Raw genomic sequence first — 23,950 nt, 5'->3', positions numbered from 1 at the left:
CAAATATGTTTAAAACCATTTAAACAGCTTCTTCTGAACAAGAGGCCCAGAGGGCCTGGATTGCTCACCTGTTTCTTTTGTTACATGTTACATGTAGGTTACTTCAGATCAAGTTTGGTAACTATTACACAAGACATTTTAACATCTCTTAAACACTTCTAAAGATATTGTTGTTTGAAATCTCAAATTTTGATTTAAAGCTTTTGACCCTAGTTGACATTTGACTCCAGCCACCACTACAAGTTGACATTTGACCTCATTACTGTAATTAAGAAAAAGATTCACAGATGATCTTCATAACATACCAAGGTACTTGTATCATGACTAGACCAAATGCTTCTTATGATATTGTTGTTTGAAGTTTTTAACATATTTGACTCCTGTGACCTTGAAAATAGGTCAAGGTCATTTTAATGAGGAAACTCTATAGTATTCAATCCCAGGTACCTACTGGCCACATATCATGACACTGAGCCTTAGGGAACTTGAGAAGAAGATTGTTAAAGCTTTTAACCCATGTTGACCTTCGACCCAAGACTAGCACTTTCATGTGACATTTTACCTTGTTACTGTTATTAAGAATAGATTCAAACTGCTGGTCTACATGACATACTCAAGTATCATGACTCTAGTTTAAACAGTTCTTAGGATATTGTTGTTAGACATTTTTAACATATTTGACCCCTGTGACCTTGAAAGTATGTAAAGGTTTTTTAATGAGGAAACTTTATAGCACTCTATCCCAGGAACCTACTTGCCACATAGTATGACCCTGGGCCTTATGGAACTTGAGAAGAAGATTGTAAAAGCTTTTAATCCATGTTTACATTTGACCCTTGACTAGCACTTTCAGGTGACCTTTGACCTCAATACTGTACCAAAGAAAAAGATTTGCACTGCTGGTCTACATAACATACCCATGTATCATGACTCTAGTCCAAATGGTTCTTAGGATATTCTTGTTCGAAGTTTTTAACATATTTGACCACTGTGACCTTGAAAGTAGGTAAAGGTCATTTTAATGAGAGACTTTATAGCACTCCATCCCAGGTACAGATGTACAATAACCAATAGGCCTAGGATAATGATAGTTGGCCAGTGAAATGCTGGGATAAAGGGCTACCAAGGTTGTTCAAATGAATGACCTTGAAATATATGCAAGGTCACAGGGGTCAAATATGTTTACAACCTTTATTAAACTTTTTCTGAATAACCAAGAGGCTAAGGGAGATAATATTTGGCCATTAACATGCTGGGATGAATAACTACCAAGTTCGTTCAAATGAATGAACCTCGCCTATATTCAAGATCACAGTGGTCAATATATGTTCAAATCTTTAAATGACTTGTTCTGTATAACCAAAAGGTCCAGGGTAATGATAGTTTGCCAAAAGCATGCTGGGTTGGAAGACTATTAACTCTGTTCAACCTAACGTCCCTGTTCGACATTCAAGGTCACAGGTGTCATATGTTAAAATCTTTTAATAGGTTCTTATGAATCAAACACTGATATTCTGCCTGTATCTGTATTTTAGTCCACTTTTAAGATTACAAGTGTGAGACTAATACCAGGTGAGCGATTCAGGCCGATTGGGCCTCTTGCAGTTAAGAAAAGATAATCTTTTAGGTAAATATGACCATGACAATGTTGGGTTATAATTAAGAGGCTTTAATCAAGAATAGTTCGACACATTAGATGTAACGTCATCAGAACAAATTTGAAATATAAACATTCGGGTATAATGTATAAAATGTGGTGCCTTGCTAAGTGAGTGTCACAACAAAGCAAATATAAATGACGTAATACAAAGTACACAATCATCTGCCGTCATCAACAGCAGTGAGGGCTGGTTGCGTTGTTCAACGTTCATTGTACTAGATAGTATTCATATATTTTACTAAAATAAATGAAATGGTATCAGGAATAAAATGAAATCAAGTAACACATGCTATGTATTGTTAGATTAGTAATAAAGTTCCTAGGATAATAGCGGGATTTACACAATTAATATAAGTTAATATCTGATAAGTTACTTGGTATTTGCTGCTGGCACAACTTTCAAGATTAGCTTAATTCCTGGTACGATGTTCACGGGCGTTTTCTAGGTAAGTTTAGATGTATCTGTTTTGTTGGCTTCCGGTTTGCGGTTAACACAGATGACGGAAATGTTAGACTTGATGCCATTACCCGCATGGCAGAATTTGATGTGTCTAATCGTCAAATCTTTCCTCGCGTGAGTTCTATAGCATATAGAACATGAAAATCCTAATGCATTATTGCTTTGCTCAAGTGACCTATTCTGATCGCTTTCAGTCCGTCGTCGTCCATCATCTGTTGTGCGTCATGCGTAAACTTTTTACATTTTCAACTTCTCAAGAATCCGTGGATGGCATTTTTTCAAACTTTCAAAATTGACCAATATTTTAAAAATCTTCTTCTCCAGGCTCAGAGGTACTACAGTAAATTTCAGGACCCCCGAGACATCTGTTCTCCCTTTCGGGAGGGGGTAAAGTTTACTCTAGTTAATAAAGGAAAATAACACTTTGGGTATATTTTGACAATTTTCTGTAGGATGTTATTCTTACTTGGTGAGAATCATCCTTGGAGGAAGATGGTTTTCAAATTGTAAAATTGGGATTCCTACCCCAACCCTAGGGGCAAGGGTGGGCCCCAAAGGGAAATTTAACCAATATTTCAAAAAAAATCTTCTCCAGACTCAGAGGTTCTACAGTCAATTTCAGTGCATGTATAGAAAGATCATCAGGGGCTTTATTTAAACTGTCAATTTCAGGACCCCCAAGCCATCCGTTCTCCCTTGGGGAGGGGGGTAAAGTTTCCTATAGTTTATATAGGGAAATGACACTTTAAGGTATATTTTATCCATTTTCAGCTGAAAATTATTCAAACTTAGTCAGAATTATCATTGGTCGATGAGGGTATTATTACATTGTGAAATTGGAATTCCTGCCCCATCCTCAGGGGCAAGGATGGGGCCCAAAAAGGGAAAATTTAACCAATATTTTAAAATTCTTATCCTTTGATAACATGACAAGTATTACATTACACTTAGATTACATGCTGATTTTTTTTTATCACATCTCAACAATAAAATTGAGCTACCAGTACCTATGATATAACTCAGGTGACCGCTAAGGCTCTTGGGCCTCTTGTTTGTTGTAAAGGTGGCGTTAGTAGTACATATGTTCACTGGTATCACTGATAATCCTTCGGCTTGTTTAGTCCATCAGGTTCTGTAGTTTTAAGGTGTGTAATGATAGCATCCTCTGTTCTTAGGCGTGAATTCAGATTCTTTTTCATGACGGTGAGACCAACGATTATGACGTCATTGACATTATGTTGAGATGAAGTGAAATGGCGGTAAACCAGTTTGAATTGGTTCCTGGACCTGCTGTTGGGGAAATGTTCTTTGAATCTAACTCGGATAGAGTTTGACATTTACCCGACATATTGGATGCTGATTTTCGGCATTGGATCATGCAGATTGCGCTGGTTGTATCAAATTTCATATGGTTTCTGATTTGGACTGTTTGATTGTTTGATTTGCTAGTCATTTCCGTGCAGGTTCTAATAAACGGACATAACCGACAGCGGGTTTTCTGATATGGATGATTTTCAGGAGGCTTGTGTGTAGGGTTGACATCGGCTCTGACAAGAAGATATCTAATACTGATGGCTTGTCTGTATGCTATTGTGATTTTCGTATTGTTCATATGTGCTCCGAGGTGATCAAGAATGCCTATGTGGTCTGATATGATACTTCTGATATGGGGGCGATATGGGTTATATTTGGTGATAAGGGGGACGATTGAAGATTATTATCCGTTTTGGTTTTATTTGGGCGGGATGCTCTGTCCATGTTCCTGGTGATGGTGGTGTCTAGGAGTTCCCGTGGGTAGCCTCGGTTTCGGAAGTGCAGGTACATTGTTTGGCAGTTTCTTTCAAACTCCATTAAAGCAGAACATATATGTCATATTTTCAGACATTGACCGAAGGGAATGTTCTTAATTTGTTGACGCGGGTGGCTTGATCTGTTATGGAGATAAAGATGGGCAACGGTAGGCTTGGTGTACAGTGTAGAGCGCAGGGTAACATCCTCCTCTTCGATGATTGTGGTATCTAAGAAGTTAATCCAGGTGGAACTCACCACGTATGTGAACCTAATTGTGCGATGGTAGTGGTAAAGATTTTCCATGAAGGATTCCAGATCCTCGCGTGAGAAAGTCCATATCATTAACATATCATCAATATACCTTCACCAAACAAGAGGTTTAAGAGGCCGAGTCCCAAGGAAGTCCCCGTATTTTAAACATAATCTTGTTATTATGCTTATGATTTTGAGCTAAGTTTCAATTAAAACATCTCACAAGTACTGTCATGCTGGAGGAATTACTTATATAAGCTAACAAGACATTAATATTGCTTAAACAGGAAGATGTGTTTAATTTCAGCTACAAGTGTCAAAATAGTTCAGATGATAAATTCACCTTCTATTACAAAGAGTTACTGAACAGTGATCTAAAACATCTCCGACAAGTAGCTTAGGCTACACTTAATCCAAGTGTGTTGTGTTCCTGTCATGTTCCATTAGTCCAGATTTCTTGTGTAATGAATTATCACCATGGAGATAACAAATTGTTTGAAACACCTACATTATATTACTGTAACAACACGAGCGGTCACTGCTGCTCAGAGCTTGTTTATCTCATTAGCTTGGCTAATTACTCGTATAAGTGGCTCAGTGGAGACAGCTTTTTATATGCAACATTTACAAGAGGCTCAGAGGGCCTGTATCGCTCACCTGGATATCAAATAAGATCTCAGGGATAGGCCAGACCCTAAGGACAATCCTTGTAGCATATCTGTATTAGATTTTTCAGCAATTGTATGTATGGTTATGGGTGGGGATCTCCACTGTTTCCAAGTTGTGACTCAAAATCTAGGTCCCCAGGGTTGTGGCAAGACACTAGGGTCAATTCGAATATCATGACTGCATTCGTCTCTTTTGCCCAGCAATTGTATATATAGTTTTCGGGTGGGGATCTCAACCATTCCAAAATTATGACCCAGGGGTTAAGTCTGCAAAGGTGGGACAGACCCCGGGGTCAATTCTAATATCATGAATGCATTCCTCTCTTTACGCCAAGCAGTTGTATATATAGTTATGGGGTAGGGATCTTAACCGTTTAAAAGTTATAACCCAAGAATTTGTATAATTTTGAATCCCAACCACCTAGGGATGCTACCAGTCAAATATGGTTGATATCAATTACTTAGTTCCATAGAAGAAGTCGCTCAAACCAATATAGCCAAATTACCTTTTTGGGCCCAGCCCCTACAACCCTTGGGGGTCAGCCCCTCCACCTGTACATTTTTTAATTCCCACCTCCCATTAATGCTTCCAACCAAGTATGATTGATATCCAGTGCATAGTTCTAGAGAAGAAGTTGCTTAAAGCAATATAGCTAAATCATCCTTTTAGGCCCTGTCCCTCAGCCCCACCATTTGTACAATTTTGAATCCCACCGCCTAGGCATGCTTTCAGTCAAATTTAGTTAAATTTCAATTAGTGGTTAAGAAGAAAAAGTTGTTTGAAGAAATTGTTGACGTACAGACGACAGACACGGATGGACAGCAGACACCAGAGTATAGCATTAGCTCATCTTGGTCCTTCAAACCCGATGAGTTAAAAATTACCTGAAGTTTGGAACGACAAAAGGGTAATGGAAATTCATTATGTCAGATCAAAGTCAGGAGATTTCCATGACAAAACAGGAGAAACCAAGAAGACTGGTGACTAGTCCGGTCATATCAGGAAACATCACATGTCTGATTAAGTGTTTCTCTGTATCCAATTGTACAGGAAAGAATGTTTCCATGTTTTGGAACTATGCTGTGGAGGCAAATACCTTAAGAGGTCTAGTAGAATAATGGAAATATATATCTTAGTACGAAAAAACAAAATATATGTCTTTGTACGAAAAAACAAAACACATATCTAAGTACAAAAAAAACAAAATATATATCTTAGTACGAAAAAACAAACTATATATCTTAGTACGAAAAAACACAACTCCTATTTTCAACAAATAATTCCATCAAGTCCTCCATTATACTGTTTATTTACCTTTAAATATACCCGTATAACTAAAAACATTTATCCTGAACTCAATATTGTAGAGTTGTAATTATTGAATAGGCGTTAACTTAAACAAGTACCAAGAACACATCCGTATGTTTCTGAGTATTCTGTGTATTTCCAGCCAACAGTCTCCATAGTCATCAGTCAATCATGCGATGTATGTTTGTGTGGTCGACATGGGATGACAGGTCGTTAAGGTCACTCCACCACTTGTACAAGAACTTGTCCGCGATCAGTTTGAACCAAGGTGTCAGTAGAGTCCCTGTAGTATCTGCTTCCCCTGTATTTAAAACACCAATACTGTATAACACTGTTATAACTATCACCTAAAACAAGTTGTAACAAGGGGGCCTGTATCACTCTCCTGAATATGTTTAAAATAATTGGTATGAAGTAAAGATATATCACTCCATTGTAGGTGCTGTAAGTACATATGAAATTTCAGAAAGATCCATCCAGTACTTGAGATATAGCAAGAACAAATTTCAAACAGAGCCCCACTCCTATGCCCCTAGGGGGGTCATACCCACCGTTTATACAAAATTGGTTCCCCTTCACCAAAGGATGCTTCATACCTAAGGGCCTGTTTCCAGTAATGTTAATTCTTCATAGGAGCCTGCCCCCGTATAATTTCTTATCTAGCTCAACTACTGTTTTTTTCTTTTCCGAAGAATAATTTTACACCTTTCCGACACCCAGATTTCATAATTTATAGATTTGTGACCACAACGGCAAGGGCAATGCACCATAAACAGGAAATTTGAATCAGAGAAGGGGCCGTTTTGGAAACCGGCCCTTTGGACAAAATCCTGTCATTCCTAAAGAAGAAGGAGGATTTTGAAGAATTTGCTATGTTTCCCCTATTGGGCCTCTCCCTTCTGCCCCAAGAGGGCCACACTCGCTGTTTAAACCAAATTGAGTCCCTTTTGCCCAAGGATGCTCCAGACAAAATTAGGATAAAATCCCTTAATCCCTACGGTAGAAGAAGGATTTTAAAGGTTTTACCTCTTTTTCCCCTATAGTGCCCTGCCCCTCTGCCCCCCGGGGGGCCACACCCACCATTTATACAAAATTGAGTCCCCTTAGCCTAAGGATGCTCCAGACCAAATTTAGTCAAAATCTACTTGGCCGTTCAGGACTAGTAGCGTTTTAAAGGAAAAGTTGACGGACAGACGCCAGACGGACGCCGGATGCTGCGGTATGGCATAAGCTCACCATGGTCCTTGTTATTTTTATTTGTGCTTGACCATATGTCAGATGTGTCTTTGACTCAATATATTTTCAAGTGGAAATAAAAGTTAATCTCATTGAAAATTTGGAGCTGAAATCAGACCCAAATATATAGGCAAGAAAACCATTACAATAAAATGATTTATCAATAACGAAATAAAAGAAATAGTTAAGTACTGACCAAAAAGTTTCTGAAGCTCCTCCTTAGAGACATATTTACACAGTTTCACTTCAGCAGGATTTGGACACAGATCCACATCCTTCTGCACCACTAGGATGTAGTCAATCTCGTGTTCTCCCCACACACCGTCTACAGGCACATTTCCCGACTTATAATGGATCCTTGTCAGATAGTTAAACTCTGAAAGGTTGATCTGTGAAAAAAACTTTTAAACATTCAATTCTCTTTCATTTATTGGGTTCCATGTTTTACAGGATTGTTGCCAGGGTTTAAATTTCATGCAAAACCGGTACAAGGTTAATCATTTATCTTAGATATTGTCATGGATCCAAGTCCTTATGACAACCATAACTAGGTTGTGTCTAAGTCTTATTAAGATCTCTGATAAAATACAACTGCGATTCAAAGTTCTATCTTTACCATAATAAAGAAGAGGCCCATGGGCCTTAACGGTCACCTGAGTCCTATAAAGTATTAATTTTTGTTGTTGAAATATGAAGTGGAGATGAGGATGTCAATCATCCCTACCAAAATTTGAGTAAAAAGAGTTAAGTATAACTTTAAGTTAAGTTTGCCAGGACCACAAGTTGATCATTCTTACCAAGTTTCAGTTAAATGGGCCCAGTAGAACTTGACTTTAAGTTTGAAATACTTTTTCAAAATGGTGGCCATTTTGGATTTCTGATCGACCCAAAAAATAACAACACTTTGTCAGGACCATGAGTCGATCATTCCTACCAAGTCTCAGTGAAATTGGCCCAGTATAACTTGACTTTAAGTTAGAAATAGTTTTTTAAAATGGCGGCTGTGACAGCCATGTTTGATTTCTGATTGACCCCAAAAATAACAACACTTTGTCAAGAACATAAAGCTCAGGTGACCTAAAAACCTGGGTATCATACTTGATGCTGTTGAATTCCAAGTTCCTGATGTAAGCGTCTTTGAGCTGATTTCTTCACTCCAAGAGCATCTTTCTCCTCTAACTCTCCGACAGTGTATAGAGGATGGCTGCAGCATGTATTAGTAAAATGATCTGTAAACCAATTTAATGTGTATTTTCTCTAATTTTTTAATGGCCTCAAAATATACAACAGTTTTGTCTTCTACATAAAAACATTGCAGTAAAACCCTGTTGCAATGCCACCTGTTAAACTGCCAAACCCGCATATCGCCATTTATTTACTCAGAACCTAAAGTTAATTATATAATGCACCTGTTGTAACGCCAAACCCGAATACTGCCATCCGTAAACAAATGGTTAAAATCACACTATTTTGACCTCGTTTAATACCGACAATTTGAGTCGAGTACAGGTATGTCCCGATGACAGAAATGTTACATACGTGTGTACATTTTATTGTTACACGTGACTGCCGACTGACCAGGTAATCAGCTGTATGTTTTGGACGCTCAACAACTTGATACGATTAAATTTAAGATTAAGTTCAGTTGGTGTGTGAACACTTGGGTTCAAAAGGGTAAACCCAATATACCACCAAACTCGCTATACTGTCAAAATCGCACAGGACAGAAGGTGGCGGTATAACAAGGTTGATTTGGTGTTGACAAGCACCGGTTTTGGGTATCATAATCATATTGCACCTTGTGTTAATCCTGTTTTACATATTTTATTTGTTCAATTTTTTTTCAGTAAATATCTGGTGTTATCGGGGTTCATTAAAAACCATGTATTTATCTGTTAAGAAGAGGATTGATCATTAGGTCTACCACTCTGTTTTCAGTATACCATACAAATGTGCTGTCATCTGTGCATGTAGTTAGCATAACGCCTGGCAGCTATCTATTTCTTGCAATTTTTAATCAATCATGCAAAAAGGGAGCCTCCTGGTACTTGTACCTGCAGGACTTGTGTCAAGTATGGCCTGACAACGTTTATCATTAGCTTAAACTAGAACTTTTTCCGAAACAAAATAACTTACTTGGAAAGGTGATTTTAGTTCCTGATCTTTGCTGCAATAGAAGCTGGCCTTCAGTATTAAATAGAAAAACACTGAATGCTCTGTGGAGCATACCTGCAGACAGAAATAGAACCAAACAATTACTGTATTGTCAAGACATCTAAAATGTGGGCAAGACATAAGTACTGGTAACAGACATTTTCCCCAAGGGTTTATATACGTATATAGTTAACATAAGTACTGGTAACAGACATTTTACCCAAGGGTTTATATACGTATATAGTTAACATAAGTACTGGTAACAGACATTTTACCCAAGGGTTTATATACGTATATAGTAAACATAAGTACTGGTAACAGACATTTTACCTAAGGGTTTATATACGTATATAGTAAACATAAGTACTGGTAACAGACATTTTACCCAAGGGTTTATATACGTATATAGTAAACATAAGTACTGGTAACAGACATTTTACCCAAGGGTTTATATACGTATATAGTAAACATAAGTACTGGTAACAGACATTTTACCCAAGGGTTTATATACGTATATAGTAAACATAAGTACTGGTAACAGACATTTTACCCAAGGGTTTATATACGTATATAGTAAACATAAGTACTGGTAACAGACATTTTACCCAAGGGTTTATATACGTATATAGTAAACATAAGTACTGGTAACAGACATTTTACCCAAGGGTTTATATACGTATATAGTAAACATAAGTACTGGTAACAGACATTTTACCCAAGGGTTTATATACGTATATAGTAAACATAAGTACTGGTAACAGACATTTTACCCAAGGGTTTATATACGTATATAGTAAACATAAGTACTGGTAACAGACATTTTACCCAAGGGTTTATATACGTATATAGTAAACATAAGTACTGGTAACAGACATTTTACCCAAGGGTTTATATACGTATATAGTAAACATAAGTACTGGTAACAGACATTTTACCCAAGGGTTTATATACGTATATAGTAAACATAAGTACTGGTAACAGACATTTTACCTAAGGGTTTATATACGTATATAGTAAACATAAGTACTGGTAACAGACATTTTACCCAAGGGTTTATATACGTATATAGTAAACATAAGTACTGGTAACAGACATTTTACCCAAGGGTTTATATACGTATATAGTAAACATAAGTACTGGTAACAGACATTTTACCCAAGGGTTTATATACGTATATAGTAAACATAAGTACTGGTAACAGACATTTTACCCAAGGGTTTATATACGTATATAGTAAACATAAGTACTGGTAACAGACATTTTACCCAAGGGTTTATATACGTATATAGTAAACATAAGTACTGGTAACAGACATTTTACCCAAGGGTTTATATACGTATATAGTAAACATAAGTACTGGTAACAGACATTTTACCCAAGGGTTTATATACGTATATAGTAAACATAAGTACTGGTAACAGACATTTTACCCAAGGGTTTATATACGTATATAGTAAACATAAGTACTGGTAACAGACATTTTACCCAAGGGTTTATATACGTATATAGTAAACATAAGTACTGGTAACAGACATTTTACCCAAGGGTTTATATACGTATATAGTAAACATAAGTACTGGTAACAGACATTTTACCCAAGGGTTTATATACGTATATAGTAAACATAAGTACTGGTAACAGACATTTTACCCAAGGGTTTATATACGTATATAGTAAACATAAGTACTGGTAACAGACATTTTACCCAAGGGTTTATATACGTATATAGTAAACATAAGTACTGGTAACAGACATTTTACCCAAGGGTTTATATACGTATATAGTAAACATAAGTACTGGTAACAGACATTTTACCCAAGGGTTTATATACGTATATAGTAAACATAAGTACTGGTAACAGACATTTTACCCAAGGGTTTATATACGTATATAGTAAACATAAGTACTGGTAACAGACATTTTACCCAAGGGTTTATATACGTATATAGTAAACATAAGTACTGGTAACAGACATTTTACCCAAGGGTTTATATACGTATATAGTAAACATAAGTACTGGTAACAGACATTTTACCCAAGGGTTTATATACGTATATAGTAAACATAAGTACTGGTAACAGACATTTTACCCAAGGGTTTATATACGTATATAGTAAACATAAGTACTGGTAACAGACATTTTACCCAAGGGTTTATATACGTATATAGTAAACATAAGTACTGGTAACAGACATTTTACCCAAGGGTTTATATACGTATATAGTAAACATAAGTACTGGTAACAGACATTTTACCCAAGGGTTTATATACGTATATAGTAAACATAAGTACTGGTAACAGACATTTTACCCAAGGGTTTATATACGTATATAGTAAACATAAGTACTGGTAACAGACATTTTACCCAAGGGTTTATATACGTATATAGTAAACATAAGTACTGGTAACAGACATTTTACCTAAGGGTTTATATACGTATATAGTAAACATAAGTACTGGTAACAGACATTTTACCCAAGGGTTTATATACGTATATAGTAAACATAAGTACTGGTAACAGACATTTTACCCAAGGGTTTATATACATATATAAATAACATAAGTACTGGTAACAGACATTTTACCCAAGGGTTTATATACGTATATAGTTAACATAAGTATTGGTAACAATCATTTTACCTAAGGGTTTATATGAGTATCATGGGTTCTTAGGATATTTTGGTTTCAATTTTTGAACATATTTGAGCCCTGTGACCTTGAAAGTAGGTCAAGGTCATTTTAATGAGGAAACTTAATATCCCTACATCCCAGGTACCTACTGGCCAAATATCATGACCCTAGGTCCTCCAGTTCTTCTTCAGAAGATGTTGTTTAAAAGAAAAAATTGACGGACACTGGACGCCGCGAAAGCTAAAAACTTTTCAATTTTAACATATTTGACCCATGTCACCTTAAAACTGGATCAAAGTCATTCACTACAACAAACATTGGTGCACTTCATTTGAGCATGCTACTGGCCATATATCACCCTAAGCCTTTTGGGTATTCAGATGAAGTCATTGTAGGATTTGTGTAACACATTTGACCCCTGTGACCTTAACAATGGGTGAAAGTTTTTCATTTGAATAAAGTTGATAGCCTTTCATCCCAGCATGCTACTGGCCAAAAATCATCACTGAAGGCCATTTGGTTATAATTCATTAATATACATAATAAATAAATACATTTAAACCAGACTCAATAAACACTGGGTTTATCAGGAATTGAAATATTGTTTCAGAGCCAGCATACTTTGTTATATGTTGAATATGTGACGTCCATATGATATGTTGGAGTCCTGTACTTGAACAAACTGACTACTAGCCAAATATCATCACCCAAACCTGCTGGCCATCTTGGATTTTCGATCAGTCCAAATATTTGATATGCATAACCAGAGACCATATGGAACATTTTTGCGAAGTTTGAGAAAGATCCCTCTGGTACTTTCTGAGAAATAGCGCTAACAAGAATAGTTTAATGACGGACCGATGGACGAATCATGGACGAAGGGCGATTTGATCAGGAATAGCACACCATCATCAGATGTTTAACAAGAGGCCCATGGGCCTTAACGGTCACCTGATATATAGGGGGAAACGTGAGACCCCAGGGTCAAGAAATTCACACTTTTGGTAAAGCACCTTAAGACCCTTCCATCTATGAAGAGTATTTGATTCTACCATATCTGGGTCTTGAGAGGAAGATTTTGGAAATTTTAGTCAATTTGACCCTTTTTGGCCCCACCCCCTCAGGCCCCTGGGGGTTGGAGACCAAACCGGCAACTATTTTTGTTGACCTTTGGCCATGGAAGGATTCTGTAAATTTTCATTGAAATTGGTTCAGGGGTTTTGGAGAAAAAGTCGAAAAAGTAAATTGTTTACGGACGCTCGACGGACGACGACGGAAAAAAGCCGATCGCAATAGGTCACTTGAGACTTTGTCTCAGGTGACCTAAAAAGTGTTTAAAAAGTAAAAAAGGTTATAAAGATTTTTATCAATGTATTATTGCTCCAGTGTCCACACCTACTCGAACCAGAAAATGGGATTACATTACAATGTCTAGAGGTTCAGGCACTATTACAGAGATTTTAATCATTACTTCATATACTTTTAATTCCTTTTGCTTATAATAAATAATTGTTCCTTTGGAAATAGTATCACAATACTCTAGCTTTGCTGAGAATGAAATTCCAATTCTTATGAAACATTATATCTACAAGATTAGATGCCTTCCTTTCCTTAGTGCTTCAGTCCTTATGTGTGTGCATTCAAACATATGTGTATGAGTAGGTATGAATGAAATACAGATGTGATGCTTTGGTTAATGTTGATGATGATGACGACAACGATGATTTTTATGTAAGTTATGAGTTATGATGATAATGATGATGTTGAGGGTGATGATTATGTCATTTCATTGTGATTATGATGATGTTGATACGGGACAGACGCCACACAATGGGATAAGCTTCCGGCCTTGAGAGCAAATAATCAATTAATATTTTCAGTAGTTAGTGTATCGCAATACAGCAATACAATTGGATATAATACATAAGAAAGTATTATGATACGATTCCATGAAACCTTTCAGCCATAGCAGACACAATGGTAAAGCATTTAGGCTCACCTTGCAATTGGTCCTTAGGACCAAGTGAGCTAACAAATTCTAGTAATTATAATTTATAAAAAGTTCAAGATAATTTAAGAAATGAGACTTACCTTTGTTAATATTTTTTAAAAAGTGACAATCCTTTTTTGAAGCACATCCTGTAATTTGATCGTCCTTATCAACTAGAATACATTTCTCCCGCATCATTTTAACTTGGATGTGGTCTAGGCCTTTAAGTAATGGATCACTACCAGTGCTGATGGGGACCTCATTCGTAAGAGACCTGTCAATTAAAAATACATATATCTTATGATATGTTCCATGTCATTAAACCAATTAAAAAGCTGTGCATTTTTTTAAACCTTTATTAAACAGGGCTTCCATTTGTACAGACCCCACTGCACACATTTAAGACATCACAATTCCACAAAGAACAAGAGGCCCAGAGGGCCTGTATCACACCTGGATATATATCTAAACAACCATTGCAAAATATAGTCCAAATGAGATCCAAGGGAATATGCCAGACCCCAAGGCCCATCCTTGTAGTATGTCTGTATTAGATTTTTCATACCCAGCACTTTTCTGTATGGTTATGGGGTGGGGATCTCAACTGTTTCCAAGCTGTGACTCAGAAACTGGGTCCCTATGATTGTGGCCAGACCCCAGGATCAATTCTAATATCATGACTACATTCATCCCTTTTTCCCAACAATTGTATATATAGTTTTGGGGTGGGAATCTTAACCGTTTCCAAGTTATGACCCAGGGGTTAAGTCTCCAAGGGAGGTGCCAGACCGCAGGGCCATGGTGCTAGACCCCAGAGCCATCCTGGAAGCAAATGTGCATTCTTCTCTTTACACTCAGTAATTGTATATATGGTTATATGGTGGGGATCTCAACCATTTCCGAGTAATAAAGCTTTTTTGGCCCCACCCCTTAGCCCGGGGGGTCAGCCTCACCATTTGTACAATTTTGAATCCCTGCCTCCCATGAATGCTTCCGACTAAATATGATTGATATCTATGGCAAAGTTCTACAGAAGAAGTCGTTTATAGCAATATTGCCAAATTGACCACTTTTGGCCCCGCCCCTCAGCACCCTGGGGGGTCAGCCCCACCATTTGTACAATTTTGAATCCCCACTACCTAGGGATGCTTCCAGTCAAATATGGTTGATATCCGTCTTTTAGTTCAAGAGAAGAAGTTGCTTAGAGCAATATAGCCAAATAACCCATTTTGGCCCTGCCCCTCAGTCCCCTGGGGATCAGCCCCAGCATTTGTACAATTTTGAATCCCCACCACCTAGGGATGCTTCCAGTCAAGTTCAGTTAAATTCCAATCAGTGGTTAAGAAGAAGAAGAAGTCGTTTGAAGAAATTGTTGACGTACGGACGCCACGGTATGGCAAAAGCTCACCTTGGTCCTTCGGACCCGGTGAGCTAAAAAAGATGCTAGGTAATGACAAAGGTATAGGATATAATGCTAAACGGTAAATATGAAGACCCTTCCATCTCTGAAGAGTATTTCGTTCTGCCATATCTGGGTCTTGTGAAGAAGATTTTTGAAATTTCAGTCAATTCAACCCTTTTTGGACCCACCCATCAGCCCCTGGGGCTCAGTCAGGGCTGATATGCGCATACCATCAAACTGCCATCCAATACTGATAATGCTAACCAAGTTTGAATTAATTCCAATGGAAATTAAACAAATGTTGGTCCAAAATGTGATTTCCCTATATAAACTATAGTAAAGTTTACCCCCTCCCCAGGGTTAAACGTGAGACCCCAGGGTCATGAAATTCACAATTTTGGTAAAGCACCTTAAGACCCTTCCATCTATGAAGAGGATTTGATTCTACCATATCTGGGTCTTGAGAAGAAGATTTTTGAAATTTCAGTCAGTTTGACCCTTTTTGGCCCCACCCATCAGCCCCTGGGGATCAGTAAGGGCTGATTTGTGCATATCATCAAACTGCTATCCAAAACTGATAATGCTAACCAAGTTTGAATTAATTCCAATGGAAAATAAATATATGTTTGTCCAAAATGTGATTTCCCTATATAAACTGTACTAAGGTTTACTCCCTCCCCAGGGAGAAACGTGAGACCCCAGGGTCATGAAATTCACAATTTTGGTAAAGCACCTTAAGACCCTTCCATCTAATGAAGAGTATTTGATTCTACCATATCTGGAAATGATTTTGGAATTTTTAGTCAATTTTACCCTTTTTGGCCCCGCCCCTCAGGTCACTGGGGCTGGGGACCATATAATTCACAATTTTGGTTGACCTTTGGCCATGGAAGGTTTCTGCTAAATTTCATTGAAATTGGTTAAGGGGTTTTGGAGAAGAAGTTGAAAATGTAAATTGTTTACGGACACACAAAGACGGACAAAAGGCGATCGCAATAGGTCATCTAAGAAGTCTCAGGTGAACTAAAAATAGAAACGACCGCCATGACAGATCATGCATGATGTTATCTCAATTATCCTTTCTATATATGGCCTGCATGGCCAAATATAGAGCACTGGACCTTGGGAGTCGCCAATATTAAACAATGACGCACAAGGATTGAGCCACTGTAACCGGAGAGGACTGGGTTGAAGAGGCGAAAACATAGCTGGACACACTTTATTTCTACTTTCTACCTTTTAACTATCCAACCTCTTCCTACTGTTTAACGTTAGTGCAGGCAAATTCGCCATGCACCAAAATTCGCCACCCTGTGACGAAAATGCCATATGACGTCATAATACATAAGATGTGACTTACATAACGTCACCATAGTCTTCAACACAGTTAAAGCCTTCAAATATTTTGACAAGAAGAGGAATAAAAAGGGAAAAGTTATACTTTTAATCAAAACAGTTATGAAATATCTTGTAACACAACGAATCTTAAAAATTTGGTCTTTGCAACGGACATCTCCTCAACTAAACTCATTAATCTGAGGCCCGTTGGGAGTTATTTAGTTTAAATTCATTACACACACATTGACAAAACCCATATCTCACCGCTAATTGCAGTAAATGGTCGACTGAGCCGTCAATGCAAGTAAATTGTTTTTCTACTAGTGTACTTTGGTACATATATTGTACCGACGATCCAATGCTTGTTTATGGAAATGACGCTTGGAAAGATTTGATAATTCATTTTCCATTTTTATGCAATGCGTATTTAACGGAATACAATCAATCAGTATCTTTTTAAAAGCAATTCAACCATCTTACAACACTTCTATCAAAATACCATCTAGAAAAGAATTTGTTGTCAGCCTTGGGGTACTGCTGTACAATCGCATACTGATTGTACGTAGAGACCGACAGTTACCAAAGACTGATTTTTACATGAAAAGGTAAGTACATATACAACACCTGGCCGGGCAGTCTTTGTTCAATTGTTGAATAAGTTATTAAGCCCAAACGATTGTTATACTTTGTCAGATGTTTCCCGTTGACGTGCAAGACGATCGGTGATGTACATGCATGTGACAAACTATCCAAAAGTCGAGAGGGGGGGGGGGGGATTGTTGAAAGCCCTGGACCCTGCGTATAATGTAAATTGACATAATCTTAGCCGATACCAGCCCTACCATCTTTCTCAAACAGCATTAATCAGTATCTTCAAGTAACCGAAAATTAACTATTACAACTAAGAAAAGCTAGGTATTTTAATGTTAATCATTGTTACACACACACATTAATAATTTGGAGCTGTTCGTATCAGTATGACTTGTGTAACATAAACATACAAAAGTTTACATTAAACACTTAGCCGGATTACTTGTAAATTAGTTAAATGTTTAAAGGCGACAAATCTGCCTGCACCTTTGAGCAAAACCACGAAAGGCCTGATGACGTCACAAATGTTGCTGCATGACGTCATTCAGGCGTGTTTACAACAATGTTTATTTCTAGGCATTTCAGTCAAATCTTCTTCTGTATTGGTGTACGTGCTCGTCGGCATTTTGATACATGTGTTTTTGGATGAATAATTAACCGAAACCCTTACTAATGTGACGAATTTGCCTGCAATAACGTTATCCTTCCAATATGTCTTCTTGACCTTGCACCACCCGTTGCTTAACTAGTCAAGTGTGACTGCGTCGATGTAGACTTATTTCATATTAGACGATAGCTAAATGTCTAAAATATCCTCGTGTAGTGTCAAGCACCTCACATAGTAACGAGATACAGCTTGTTAAAATGGTTGTGCCGAAATATGTAACGCACGAAAACCTATGACTAGACGATACAGTCTCGATCATGGACGTATCCGTATAAGTTACGGTACCGTATGATATAAGCGTCTATCTGTCTATGGCCAACCTACAATAAATAATTTCTACTTGCCGTTCTTACCTGGACATAACTTGTTGATTTATCAGTGTCTTTGCCAATGATTGTTTGCAGTACGTGTTCCTAAATCTTAAGACGATGCAGCAAGTCATCTTTGCAGCTCTAAAACAGTCAAAATAAATTTGTGTATCTGAGCATAAAACGAAAGTAACCGGAAGTCGAATCTTTTAGTCAGGGGTAAAGCTTGTACGTCGTTCCCGGACCCGGACTGAAATCCCGATCCCAGGAATATAAAGATATTTTTTAAAATATCGCAACAACGGAATCGTTTATAACATTTAAAAGGTCTAAAGCTATACTGTACCAACTATAGTGTGATCACGGACTTAGATTAACTAATTCCGTGGTGTGATAATTAGAATACTTAGTACTTAGATATTTTGGATTTGGAAACGATATCAGAAATTGGGTCAAAATTTTACACTGTAATTCAAGCTCTGCTATAAACCAGGGGGGTAATTTATCAGCTTTTTTCAAAATAAATCGTGGATGTCGTCAAGGAGATCCCATCGCTCCATATATTTTTATACTATGTGCAGAAGTTTTAGCAATCCGCCTTAGAAACAATAAGAGTATAACTGGTATAAAGGTTAATAACTGTCCCATCTTAAACTCTCAGTATGCAGATGACACTTCTCTGGTATTAGATGGTTCTGAAAAATCACTGAAAGGGGCGGTTGATGAACTAAATATTTATGCAAAAATATCTGGTCTTAAAGTAAATGTAGGTAAAACTGAAGTTGTCTGGATAGGCAGTAAAAAATACAGCAATGATGTTCTCCTTCCAAATATGAATCTTAGATGGGGAGTTAATAAATTTACTCTTCTTGGGATAGATTTCCATGTAGATCTTTGCAAAATACCTAAAATGAACTTTGATAAAAAATTAGTTAAACTTAAAGCTCTTATTAAGAGCTGGAGTAGAAGGTTGCTCACACCTATTGGTAGAATTAATGTCATTAAATCTTTATTAATTTCTCAGATGAATCATCTGTTCATTTCCTTACCTAATCCATCTGAAAAATTTATAAAACAGCTCAATTCTGTTCTTTTCAATTTTTTATGGAATAGCAAAACTGATAAGATTAAACGGGACATAATAATCCAAAATTATCAAGAAGGTGGGCTAAAAATGGTTAATTTAATGTCTTTTATTGAAGCTCTGAAAATAAGTTGGATAAGAAGGTTTTTTAGATCAGAAGGTAAATGGGTAAGCATTTTAAAATCTTGTGTAAATCCTCATATCTTGGCTAACTCAGGAAACGAGTACCTTAATAAAGTTCAAGGAAATTGCAAAAATGTGTTTTGGAAAGATGTGTTTAGGGCATGGTATAAATTAAGAGCAAAAGAGGAGCTGTTTAAAAATGAGAATTTTGCCCTACTTAAGACACCCTTATGGTATAACAAAAATATTTCTGTTGGTAATAAAGTTGTTTTTTATAGTAAGTGGTTTAAAAACGGGATTATGATAATTAATGATTTGTTGAAAAACAACACAGACTACTCTTTCTTGTCTTTTAAGGAATTTTGTGATCTACATGGTACAATAACTAATTATCTAGAATATCATGGCTTGATAACAAGCATAAAGAATTATCTGAAACAACTTAATTTGCCAAACAAAAATGTGATATACCCAATTATACCGTTACATCTTGTAATAATTTTAAAGAAGAAAAAAGGTTCTCAAGACTTCTATAATATACTTATCAGAAATAATGCATCAATAACTGCTCAAACAAAATGGGGAACTATATTCGACTATAATCAGGAAACTTGGGGGAAAATATATGCTATTCCTTTCAGGGTTACAAAAAATACAAAATTGCAATGGTTGCAATTTAGAATTAATCATTATATTTTAACAACCAATTCTTATTTATGCAAAATTGGACTTGTAAATAACCCACACTGTGTTTTTTGTATCATAGAAAGGGAGACAATTACCCACGTTTTATGGGAATGCAGGGAAGTACAAAAATTTCTGAGCAATTTTGAAAGTCTTTTAAGTGCTCTCACTATTCCTTTCTCACTAAATAAAGAATCAATGATCTTTGGTTTTATCAACCAAACTGGAATTTATACCAGAATTGATAATGAAATTACTCTGTTCATTAAACAATATATATACAAAACCAGATGTTTTCATAAGTCACTTAATGTGACGGCTTTAGTCAATTCGATTAAAGATTACTATAAGGTTCAGAAATATATTGCTCGTGGTAAAGGGGAACAAGGCCTTAGAAGATTTACTTCTGAATGGGAAAAATGGTTAAAATTAGTAGAGCTTGACCTCAACTAACCCTGAATATTATGACTATTTATATTAAGTTATTAGTTGTTATTCTACTTAAAAAAAACAAAATATTGACAAATACTCACAGCAGTTATTTATTTTATTTAGTATCTTCTCAGATTTGGCAGTCTGATCTCTCTCTCTCTCTCTCTCTCTCTCTCTCTCTCTCTCTCTCTCTCTTTGTTTTGTCTATTCTATGTGTGAAAGTGTGTGAAAATTGAATGTGTCTTGGTGATTGTATAAAATCAGCATCAGATGATGAGGATGATGAGGAGGATGAGGTTGCTGATAATTTCAATAGTAGATATGTGTGAATGTGTGGATATGTGTTGATGTGATGTTCTGTATAATGTACATGTTCTGAAAATCTTTGAAAATAAAAAAATTATATTAAAAAAAAAAAAAATTAGAATGAATTTGTAAAAATCTCTAATAATTTAAAAATCAACGATAATGTATATTTCAAGAGGGTAAACACTTGTACGCCGCAGTCTATACAGTAGCGTATACGTAGCTACCTTAGGCTCGACGTAGGCACGTGCCTACCCATAATGCTGTCAAGTGTTTGTTTTAAAAGTACGAAAATCATGTTTTAGATTCTTTTCAGTCACATACATGTAATACAAATATCAAGCTTATATGAAACAATGGTAATAACACAACGATGAACAAGTTCGAAGTCCGGAAAATTCTAAATATCAAAACTTCTGAGTCCCAGTCAGATGATCCCCTCGCAGTGAAACTGTCTCGTCTTCCAAGGCTTCTTAAAGCAATACGTCATTCTTTAATTCTCATGTCCCACTCTCAAGTTCAAGTTCAAATTCAAGTAATTTTTTATTTAAAAGTCGGTACATGGTTAAACAAGGCAATACAAGCCTATGGAAGGCTTTTACAACCGACTATATAACAAATAAAAACGGAGGTAGCATTATATATAACATAACAAGCATGAAAATCTATTGTTAAAACACACATTGATAAGCATATAAAAGATAGGTAGTATGGTTCCAAAAGTGAAAAATTCAGGAGAATAACTTTTGGCACTTACATTCGGGTAAAAATGTTTGGCAAACAGTCAAAACACGGTGGCTACAGTGCCCCATCCTTGTTGATCATGATCAGGGATAGATGTGTACTACACATCCCTGTCATGATTAACTATAAATTCCTAGATAACTTAAAACGTTCTGGAAAACCACACTTACCGCACAATGCCTTTAACAAATTACATAATTATATATAGATAAATAAAAACATATAAAAATACCACATATAGATAAATACAAACATTATAAATAGCACATATAGATACATACAAACATATATAAATAGCACATATAGATAAATACAAACATATATAAATAGCACATATAGATACATACAAACATATATATATAGCACATATAGATAAATACAAACATATATAAATAGCACATATAGATAAATACAAACAAATATAAATAGCACATATAGGTAAATACAAACATATATAAATAGCACTTATAGGTAAATACAAACATATATAAATAGCACTTATAGATAAATACAAACATATATAAATAGCGCATATATATAAATACAAACATATATAAATAACACATATAGATAAATACAAACATATATAAATAACACATATAGATTAATACAAACATATATATATAGCACATATAGATACATACAAACATATAAATAGCACATATAGATACATACAAACATATATATATAGCACATATAGATAAATACAAACATATAAATAGCATATATAGATAAATACAAACATATATAAATAACACATATAGATAAATACAAACATATATAAATAACACATATAGATTAATACAAACATATATATATATAGCACATATAGATAAATACAAACATATATATATAGCACATATAGATAAATACAAACATATAAATAGCATNATACAAACATATATAAATAGCACATATAGATAAATACAAACATATATAAATGGCACATATAGATAAATACAAACATATATAAATAGCACACATAGAAAAATACAAACATATATAAATGGCGCATATAGATAAATACAAACATATATAAATAGCACATATAGATAAATACCAACATATATAAATAGCACATATAGGTAAATACAAACATATAAAAATAGCACATATAGATAAATACAAACATATATAAATAGCACATATAGGTAAATACAAACATATAAAAATAGCACATATAGATAAATACAAACATATATAAATAGCACATATATGTTTGTATTTATCTATATGTGCTACTTGTATATGTTTGTATTTATCTATGTTTGCTATTTATATATGTTGAATTTATCTATATTTGCTATTTATATATGTTTATATTTATCTATAAATAGCACTTATAGATAAATATAGACATATATAAATAGCACTTATAGATAAATATAGACATATATAAATAGCACTTATAGATAAATATAGACATATATAAATAGCACATATAGGTAAATACAAACATATAAAAATAGCACATATAGATACATACAAACATATATATATATAGCACATATAGATACATACAAACTTATATATATAGCACATATAGATACATACAAACATATATATATATAGCACATATAGATACATACAAACATATATAAATGGCGCATATAGATAAATACAAACATATATAAATAGCACATATAGATAAATTCAACATATATAAATAGCACTTATAGATAAATATAAACATATATAAATAGCACACATAGATAAATACAAACATATATAAGTAGCACATATAGATAAAACAAACATATATAAATAACACATATAGATAAATACAAACATATATAAATAGCACATATAGATAAATTGAAACATATTCAACAAATAGCACAGATTGCATAGAAGACATACCACGGACTTAGATAACATGGATTGGCAACTCCAATTTCATCTCGCGTATGTATTGTCCACCTCTTGTATTTGTGCACCGAACCGTGACGGCTTGTGACCCTCTCGCTGGAGGCAATTTACCTGTACTGCGCTTGCGTGCTTTATTTCACAGACCGGTTTTCGGTATCGATAACCACGTTGTTTACCTAGGTGACGACAGACCGATAGTGTTACACTGATTTGACAGATTAATAACACAGTGCAATCATCGTGGCTAAGTT

The 23,950-nt window shown here is 35.5% G+C and overlaps 1 protein-coding gene across 1 annotated transcript; it reads right to left on the bottom strand.

The window, feature by feature from the left end:
- Nucleotides 1-6,055: 6,055 nt before the first annotated feature.
- Nucleotides 6,056-18,672, bottom strand: LOC110450029 (isopentenyl-diphosphate Delta-isomerase 1-like). Its single transcript, XM_021497239.1, has 6 exons — nucleotides 18,503-18,672; nucleotides 14,253-14,425; nucleotides 9,513-9,605; nucleotides 8,475-8,605; nucleotides 7,573-7,765; nucleotides 6,056-6,441 (listed from the first exon to the last, which is right to left on the bottom strand). Exons 1-6 carry the CDS (start codon nucleotides 18,589-18,591, stop codon nucleotides 6,302-6,304), a joined length of 819 nt encoding a protein of 272 aa, XP_021352914.1. The 5' UTR covers nucleotides 18,592-18,672; the 3' UTR covers nucleotides 6,056-6,301.
- Between the last annotated feature and the right edge of the window lie 5,278 nt (nucleotides 18,673-23,950).

This window comes from Mizuhopecten yessoensis, unplaced genomic scaffold (genome assembly GCF_002113885.1).
Source record: "Mizuhopecten yessoensis strain PY_sf001 unplaced genomic scaffold, ASM211388v2 scaffold4931, whole genome shotgun sequence".
In the NCBI taxonomy this organism is placed as follows: domain Eukaryota; kingdom Metazoa; phylum Mollusca; class Bivalvia; order Pectinida; family Pectinidae; genus Mizuhopecten; species Mizuhopecten yessoensis.
The sequence above is the reverse complement of the archived record's forward strand: the minus strand, read 5'-3'. Positions and strand labels throughout refer to the sequence as shown.